The sequence below is a fragment of the Haliotis asinina genome, chromosome 8, assembly GCF_037392515.1.
Source record: "Haliotis asinina isolate JCU_RB_2024 chromosome 8, JCU_Hal_asi_v2, whole genome shotgun sequence".
Lineage (NCBI taxonomy): Eukaryota > Metazoa > Mollusca > Gastropoda > Lepetellida > Haliotidae > Haliotis > Haliotis asinina.
In genome coordinates, this window is record NC_090287.1 from 54682140 (window position 1) to 54691317 (window position 9178).

A 9178-nucleotide genomic window follows, 5' to 3' on the forward strand; every position below is an offset into this window, starting at 1 on the left:
AGTATTGTCTGCATGTGTACATGATGTAATAGAACGGATGTTTCGTTTTGTTACTTTAGAAATGGGGACACGGTTTTCGTGTGTTGTCTTACGTTATCAGCTCGTAGGACTGTGTTGCTGTACTTAGGCTTTTTAAGCTATGTACATTTGTAACACTATCGCAGCACGTTTATTCGATATACTCAAAGGCTCATCCAGATGTGTGCAGGGTCCGCACTGCCCTTTGGACCTGAAGGTATATTAAATAACCATTGAAACGCTCGTGAAAAAGGGTGAAAATGAACGGTGCTCGCGAACGCACGCACGCACGCTCACACACACACACACACACACACACACACACACACACACACACACACACTCACACACACACACACACACACACACACTCATATCCCATCCCCTTTTCCACAAAACCGTATCCGTTCATAGATAATAATTAAAACAAATGATAATAATAAAAGAATGGTTTATTTCTGTGTCATGTCGTTTCAAAGTACATACTACCGTAAAACACATGTAACAACAGGGCCTCATAAGGCCTGAAACATTATTTTACATTGACTAAAAAAGGGGAACTCTCTGGCACCCCTGCTCTCCCAGACAGACAACAAGCATCCTGTCACATTCAAACTTTAATCGGACAGGCACACTTACTCACTCAACCAGACAAACCAGCCCTGCGTCGTCATTTTATCTTTAATGCCAATCACACCGAACACATTCCTATTTAATCCTTACGAGGTGATCTTAAGCACAGAGAACGTTGCAGTGTCCACAAAAAAGATTAATATCACAACGAGAGTACTAAGGTGTTTACCGTGTAGCACGATAATGACTGGACATGTATAACGGGATCGTGTAAACAAAGTCTTTGTTGTAAACATGTTTGGTATTTCGTTCACATCGTTTTCAACTTTATGACGCATGATTATCTTAAAATATGTATTGTTTTACGTTTACATATTGCAGTGAAAATATATTAAACTTAAGACAATGCTCGAACATTCTATTAAATGTTTCATTTATGTGTGTTATAATGATATGTGTACCGTCGGAACAGTCCACTGTTGTCTAGTAGATTTATTAAGCAAGAGGTATAAGTGATCTGACACTCTGATAACAGGCCACACCTGTACAACTGTACAGGTGTGGAGAAATCGCTTCAGTAAAGTCAGTGAAACCATGGACTCAAATACATTGCGGTTCACACAGAATGAGTGAGTTTAGTTTTACGCCTCACTCAGAAATATTACAGCTATACGGCGGCGGTTAGCCTAGATCATTGGAGGTGTCGGTACCGGAAACGCATTAAGTTAGAATTTGTTTTGTTTGTTTTAACGTCACTCAGCAATATTTCAGCTTTATGGCTGCGGTCTGTAAATAATCGAGTGAAAAGCATCAGCATCGATATACACAGCTATATGGCGAGTCTGGGCCAGACAATCCGGTGACCAATAACATGAGCATCGATCTGCGCAATTAGGAACCGATGACATGTGTCAACCAAGTCAGTCAGTCTGACCACCAATGCCCTTAGTCGTCTCTTATGAGAAGCATCTGTTGCTGAAGATCAGTTCTAACCTGGATCTTCACCTGAAAATCAGTTCTAACCTGGATCTTCACCTGAAGATCAGTTCTAACCTGGATCTTCACGGGGTTGTATTGTTAGAAACTATCATAATCATAAACCGACATTACGGGTGTTTTTCGTTCCGTGACACTGATGACTTTGGGTAACGTCATTTTCCATACACCTACTATAAATCAACTATTATTACGTATGGATATATTTCCTATTTTTTGCTGTTATAACACGTACCTGTTGTTTTGTTGGTTTGGTTGGTGTCACAAACTATCAGATCATTGAAGATCCGTGCTAGAATAAGTATTGGTCTCAATGTGAAAGCGAAATAATGTTTCTTGCCTTAATTTCTCTGAGTTCCATATTTGAAAGGTATGTTACATGAAAAAGTCATGTTCTAAACAGTAATACCCCCAAATCACCTAAAAACGTTGCGAGCTAAGATCGAAGTCATCGAGATAACGTTCCCGGCCTGTTATCACATTGCCCAAACGCCCAACCGACACCGACACCTCTGTCCAAATACTGTTAGCGCGGCTAGCACAGGCCATGTCTATATGTTTCAATAAACCACATCGGAACAAATATCCCCAGATCTAGATACACCCTCAGGTCAACTTGCTGGCTGGATAAACTCATGAGGGCGTCGCGCGGCAAACGTTCGCGACCCTGATTGTCGTAAGTCTATAAAAACTAAACAGACACATTTTTAGCGCTTTATATATAGCGGTGATTTGCGTTGAGAAAACACACAGGTTAGTCCGAATGGGTCATTCGTAACCAACTCGCATTCAATCGGTTTGTTGTATTTTCTTACAAAACATTCACTGCATGAGTGGGACGTTTTTTTCGTTACGGAAACGGGACAGCGGTGGTGTATGTAAATATGCAACATCGAACAGAAAAGCACATCACTATGGTGAGTGAGTTAATTAAGTTTTACGCCGCTTTTAGCAATGCTCAAGCAATATCACATCCGTCGGTACCCAAAATGGGCTTCACGCACTGTACCCATCAAGTCAAAACACTGAACAGTCTCGTTTCCTGTTTATTGTGTTCGGTCCTATTGCGCAACTTAGTGCGATAACCAGTCCAGACATTTTAGACTGATTCATTTAACTGTATCCATAGATATGAACTGGTATAATCTGGTACCTCAAAGCACTCGTGTATTGCAACACTACGCTCCGTCTAATCCTTGCAAACGCATCGTACAACGTGCTCCATCGTACAACGAAAACCTGGAAATGTGGAAATCTCAAAACGAGGCTCTGCCGCTCGATAACTTTGGCGATCTGGTACGGAACTGACATCATATCAATCTCATCAAGCGTTACTGAACTACACTGAATAAGCGTAAAAAACACATAACAGGTATAACCAGTGGGCGAGATGCATTGTGAATCATTTTACGACCTCATCAAACATGGGGCAGCCCGTGATTTCTGAGTTAATGTATGCTGCTTAAATCTCGACATAAAATATAGAAATACGGTGTTACTAAAGTTTAATTATTTGTAAATGTCAATTTTCTCATCAAACAGGAAATTGAAATTCAGTGTAGCCAGAATTGCTTGTGATGCCTATGTCTAACGTAGCTGAAAAGTAGGTCATTTTCTGAACAGGTTAATGAGACTCATGTTTCGGTATGTGGGGAATCGAACCCAGGTCTTCTGCGTGAGAAACGAACGCTTTGACCACTAGGCTACCACACCGCCCCAATATACGTTACCACTCAGTGAGGCTGTTATTGATATGATGCATTCTGATTTAAACAAGTTTTATTCATGCAAATGCTTCATAAATGGATTGGACAACAAGCCCCGAGGAGTTTATATCTGAAGGCTGCTCCCAGTGGGTGAATGTATATCGCCTTTCATACGACTATCAAGCATATGACCATCCAACAACCAAAATCGAACCCTGAGTTTCGCTTCTACGTTTCTACCACCAAACTAACTCTAAAGGTTGAAAGGAATGTGGATACATTCCTATTAACCTTCTAGTTGTAAAGTAGATAGGTTGTCCCAGTTTCACCTACAATAAACCTGCACTGACACATTACACTGTATCACAGGTAGCAGTTGAACAACAGGGCAGCCCGGACTAATCATTGAACAGATGGCACACTGAAGTCGCCCTGGTGTTATCACAAGAACGCTGTTGGTGACGTGCGTGAAAAGAAATATAGATTTTCCTGAAGTCACAATGACACAATGCCTGGAGTCAGATGTTATGGGATGAATGGTGTTACTTCCTCAATAGCAATGTTCCCCGTTATAACACCAGTGCATATCCTAAACATGCTGAACCTATAACCTGTAGAATACACACTCAAGTCTGGATCGTGTAGATTATTAAGGGTGGGGGTCGGTGGGGTAGCCCGGGTTCGATTCCCCACACGAGTACAGTGTGTGAAGCCTATTTCTGGTTAGTCTGTCTCACAGCCCCTGAACCACATTATTTTCAGTACTGTCTTGCCCTCAATGCAATGCTAACGCCCTAAGTGAAGCATGCTTATAGCTAGGTTTTCCCAGATCTTCCAAATCGCTTAGACTCCTTTTCAGTTTGAACGGGTATATATTCAGAGACTAAGCGTTAGTGTCCCCCGCCGCGATATTGCTATAATATTGCTACAGGCGACTTGAAGCATAACTCTCCCACTAACTCACTAACTCGCTCACTCACTACTAGGGGCGGGGATGAAAAACAGAATTGATTGCTGACAGTAGTGTGATACCACTAAGACAAACAAATTCCTTAACGTTGCGTGTGCCATTTTCTCCGAGTTCTTTACTAAAGCCTTCAAAATAGGGGGCAGTGGGGCTGCCTAGTTGTTCGATCATCACTTCGAAGACCAGGGTTCGATTCCCCACATGAGTACATTGTGTGAAACTCATTTGTGGTGTGCCCTGTCGCGACATTACGGAAACGCCACTCAAAACATATGAACTAAAAATTCTGTCATGCTCTTTCCTTTCAGGCAAACGCACCAATCTCAGTCCCAGGTATGTGTGACATTTTGATGAGGGATAGACTACTTCCTGATCAGGAAAAGGGGAAAGCGAACGGGTTTTGTATGGAGACTATTTATTTTAGATTGAATCTATGGGCGCTAAAATCAATAACTGAAATCTCTTCTAGAAGTTGTAGCCGCGTGGACTCAAAACAAACCTTCTTCTACCAGTGTTCAAATTCGCCCCCATGATGGTGTCAAGATCTGCTTTAGGCTTCAGTGTCAATCAGTGAATTGACCTAATATGACCTTGTTCTGTTAGAGATTCGTCGTTGTTATTGAGTAAAATCTTGGGATAAAGCAATATTTCTCGTAAATATTTTGAATTAATGATGCCAGATGTCATAACTGTTAAAAGTAAACTTCTTATTTTTTCAGATGTCTTCAAAATGTTTGACACAGATGGGGATGGCTACATACCAGCCAATGAAATTGGTACTCCAGTCCGGGCACTTGGTCACGTGATCACTAATTCAGAACTGGCAGCACTGTTGAGAAGCGTTCAAATTGACAGTAAGTAATACCTCATAGTCGAGGGCATGTTGCAATGCAACCAAGCTGCATAGTAATATTATTATCACAAGCAGTGCTGTCCTTTTTTCCCTTTAAGCTAAAGGAAATTCCAATGTTTCTCCTGAGTACCATATTCCATAGTTCAAAGAGAATCGTGGCTATCAGCTGGAGACTCATCGTCGCGAACACTTGGAATCATAACTGGCGATAGTTATATCATCATTTACTGACACGCAACTTGCATGTTTTTAAATAGAAGACATAAACATGACCGTTTACGCTATGAGATTTCATTTTTACGAGACTTGCATTTCTTTTGCTGTTCAGTGTAATATTATCATCGCTATTTTGCGTTTAAATAGAAGACATAAACATGACCGTTTACGCTATGAGATTTCATTTTTACGAGACTTGCATTTCTTTTGCTGTTCAGCGTAATATTGTCAAGGCTATTTTGCGTTATAAGTGCAATGGAATCTGTTTAGGATAGATACTTCAGCGTGAGTTTCAATGATTTTGTAGGGGATGTTATTTAGGTGGATGCACGTCAGTTCGGGTAGAGTTGCTGCCCTTGCTTGTCGCGGCACGATGCGCTGATGTGGGATCTAATCTCAAATTCGTACGACATATTCGTCACTCAATGTCCTATTCAAACAAAACATATCCCTTGGTACCCGGTACCTGATCTATCAATGTGGATTCCGGTAAAGTGGCATGTGTTGGATTTACGCAGTAAGACTTTTCAAAATGAGACCAACCCAAGCTAATGTGTCTTTTTGTGGAGGAAACATTAGCGAGTCAGCTTACTTCGGGTGATGTTTATTGCCCAGACCGGTGATTCCATGTTACAAAAATAGGTTCTGAGGCAATCTGGACCTGAAGATTCCAGTTAGAATTGATTTTCAAGCTTGTTGTCGAAAGCGACTTACAGGATCGGGTGGTCAGAGTCACTAACTTGGTCGACACATGTCATCGTATCCCAGTTGCATAGATCGATGCTCATGCTGTTGATCCCTGGCTTGCCTGGTCCAGGTTCTAGCATTCACAGACCGCCGCCATATGGCCGGGATATTTCTGAGTGCGGCGTTACATTGTAAACAAACAATTAGGCAACTTGTTCCGGAGCTAATGTGAGCCCAATTTGAAGTGTCCGTCAGGATTTGTTCGTTGTTTCATCGTCCGTGGAAATCGTGGTGGGTTGCACGCAATATAAATGCATGGAGATTCAAATATGTACGTGTAACTGAAACACTAACGTAGCGTCCAGGACAAAAATATACATGACCCCGTACATCATAATGCTAGTAATGAGGCGTTTTCGACTCCCAGGAAACAAGTAAATGGATGCATGTAACATTTCTATCACGTACAGAACGCGGGAAGGTGGATCTGAAGACGTTCCAGAGAATGGTGGACTCAATTCAGCCGGCAGACACAAACAGACAGCTCAAAGAGGCTTTCGACATCATTGACAGAGAAGGCAGTGGGAATGTGAGCGCCACCGAGCTGCGCCATCTGTTGACAAGCATGGGGGACAAGATGACGGATGACGAGTTCAACGTGCTGTTGCAGGAGCTGGACATAGACAGAACAGGGAACATCACATGTTCAGGTTCGGAGACAGGATTGAGTGAGAGAGCGAGTTTAGTTTTACGCCGCTTGTAGCAGTATCCATGCAATATCACGGCAGGGGACACTAGAAATGGGCTTCACACATTGTACCAATGTAGGGAGTCGATTATGGTTCATCGGCGTGTGAGAGTGGAACGTTGTATTACCATCCACGAAATAGTTAGTGAATCAGTTTAAATGTTTGTCACATCGGCAATATTTCAGCCGTACTGTGACTAGATAGAGCTTATATCAATGATAGAAAATGTTACACTATAAAATCTGTCGTCAAAGGACAGTAAATCAACAAAATTATGACAGTTTGAAATGTAAATCCGGCACGTAACTTACAATTATATGACTATATGGGACAATACAAAGTAAAAACGGGTTATAGATCGCCAGCAGCTGAAAACAGATCATCATAATAGGGACCGTGGGGAATTACAGACTGAGTACTTTTGATGCGCCATCAACGAACTAAAGACGTCTCAGTGTGATATAACATATTTGTTTATTTTTTGGTGTGTTGGTATATTTTATGTGTATGTAAATGACTATATACTTGTTTTCCATGTTTGCTAAAAAACAGAGCGATCTTAGATGAGTGTGTATCAAGTAACTGTTTTCTATCACAGATTTCATCTACCTAATGACCAGGTAACCTAAGATGGTCAAATGACCGTAGAATCAACCAATGGCCATCATTCAACGTAACAACCCTCTCTCCTGGTGTTGCTGAGATGACGAACACCATATCCATTACCTCCAATGTCCGCAAGTCTTCTTTTCGTCTGAATCACCCAGACATGAATCAATGTTATATTGACTGTTATGATTGTAAATAAAATTATGTAATTAAAACACTGTGTTCTATCTGAATTCAACGATAGACGTTAACTTGTGAATGGAAGCGGTGGGGTAGTCTAGTGGTTAAAGCGTTCGCTCGTCACGACAAGCCCAGTGTTCTATCCTCCACATGCGTGCAATATGAGAAGCTCATTTCTTGTGCTTAAAGGCATGATTTAAAAAGAGGAACATTTTTATGGACAGAAAACTTCTTTACTGCAATAGATATGACGTTTCGGTGTAGATGATATCACAAAGCTTTGCGTAATATTAGAATAAAGAAGTTGTCTAACCATCAAATTGTGGTCATCATATTAGCTTCTATATTCCACTTTAAGAAGATGAGTCAAGAACTTAGGAAAACATGTAACAATCAGGCGTTGTGATGATCCTCATTACAGCTGATATGAGTGAGTGTGTTTGGTTTAAGGTCTTTAGCAATATTCCAGCAATATCATGACGGGGAACATCAGAAATGGGCTTCACACAGTGTACTACATTGAACTAGGCTACCCCATTGCCCTGTGTTGGCATGGCTTTTGTGACTTGATTGATGCACATCATTGTATCATGTATCAATCACTGGATGTATCAGATATTTTTGATACAGTGGCCTCATATTTTTTAAGATGGCGCTAGCAACTTTATGTAACTGTGGACCTTATACAGTGTTCCCAGAAATTATTGAGAAAATCTTTGTTTTTTTTTCCAATGATGCTAAGATTGGAAAAAGGGCTTTCAATGTGCACTAAGCATACTAAATAAGGGAGACAAGTCTTGAAGGCTTAGAAGGCAGCTCATCACGTCAAGAGTTATCTCCCTTGTCTGAGCAGACGGCTTCCTGTGTTGACATGGCAGAATTTACAGCAAGAGAGAAAAGAAAGCTCATTCTAGATGATTTTGAAAGGGGTGAGGCTGATGCTAAAGTGGTAACTTGCAGACATGGTATTCCTCTGTCTACAGTATACAGACCTTTGAAGAATATTCAAACAGGAACCGGGATAGAGCACAAAGCAGGGGCAGGTCGGCCTAGGAAATTCAGTGTTGTGGATCGCCGAAGACTTGGGCAGATTGTGAGTAGGGGCAAATTGAAAAGTGCTGAGAACATCAGAAATGAAATGATTAGCAGAGGAAGTCTTCAGGTATGCAATGAAACAGTTAGGCAGGAATTACAGAGACTTAATTGGGTGAAAAAACGTGGAATTCCCTCGCCGTTGATGAAAGATGCACAAAAGGAAAAACGTTTAAACTGGTGTCGGGCTCATGAAAATCAAGATTGGTATAATGTTTTCTTTTCGGATGAAAGTTCTGTTTGGCTTTTCCCTAATTGTGTGAAAATTTGGACCAAAGATACTGTCAAACCTATCTACCAGCGACCAAAACATAGCCCGAAGTTTCACATGTGGGGTGGCATATCGGCTCGCAGAGTGACGCCATTGTGTGTTTTCACGGGAAACTTGACAAAAGAAAGATACGTTGACATTCTAAATGGTCACCTTCTTCCGACAGCACAAACATTGTATGAAGATGATTGGATTTTCCAGCATGATAATGACCCAAAAACACTGCGCGCTACACAAAACAGTGGTTGTCGGGCGAAAATG

General features: G+C 41.3%; 1 protein-coding gene across 1 annotated transcript in view; it reads left to right on the forward strand.

Moving 5' to 3' along the window:
* The window catches only part of LOC137295011 (calmodulin-like), a 7783-nt gene extending 194 nt beyond the window's left edge, over positions 1-7589 (forward strand). The window contains exons 2-5 of the mRNA XM_067826261.1: positions 4569-4593; positions 4980-5114; positions 6487-6726; positions 7364-7589. Coding sequence (XP_067682362.1) covers positions 4569-4593; positions 4980-5114; positions 6487-6726; positions 7364-7389 — 426 coding nt within the window. The 3' untranslated portion in view covers positions 7390-7589. The remainder of the gene's footprint in view (positions 1-4568; positions 4594-4979; positions 5115-6486; positions 6727-7363) is intronic.
* Positions 7590-9178: the final 1589 nt, after the last annotated feature.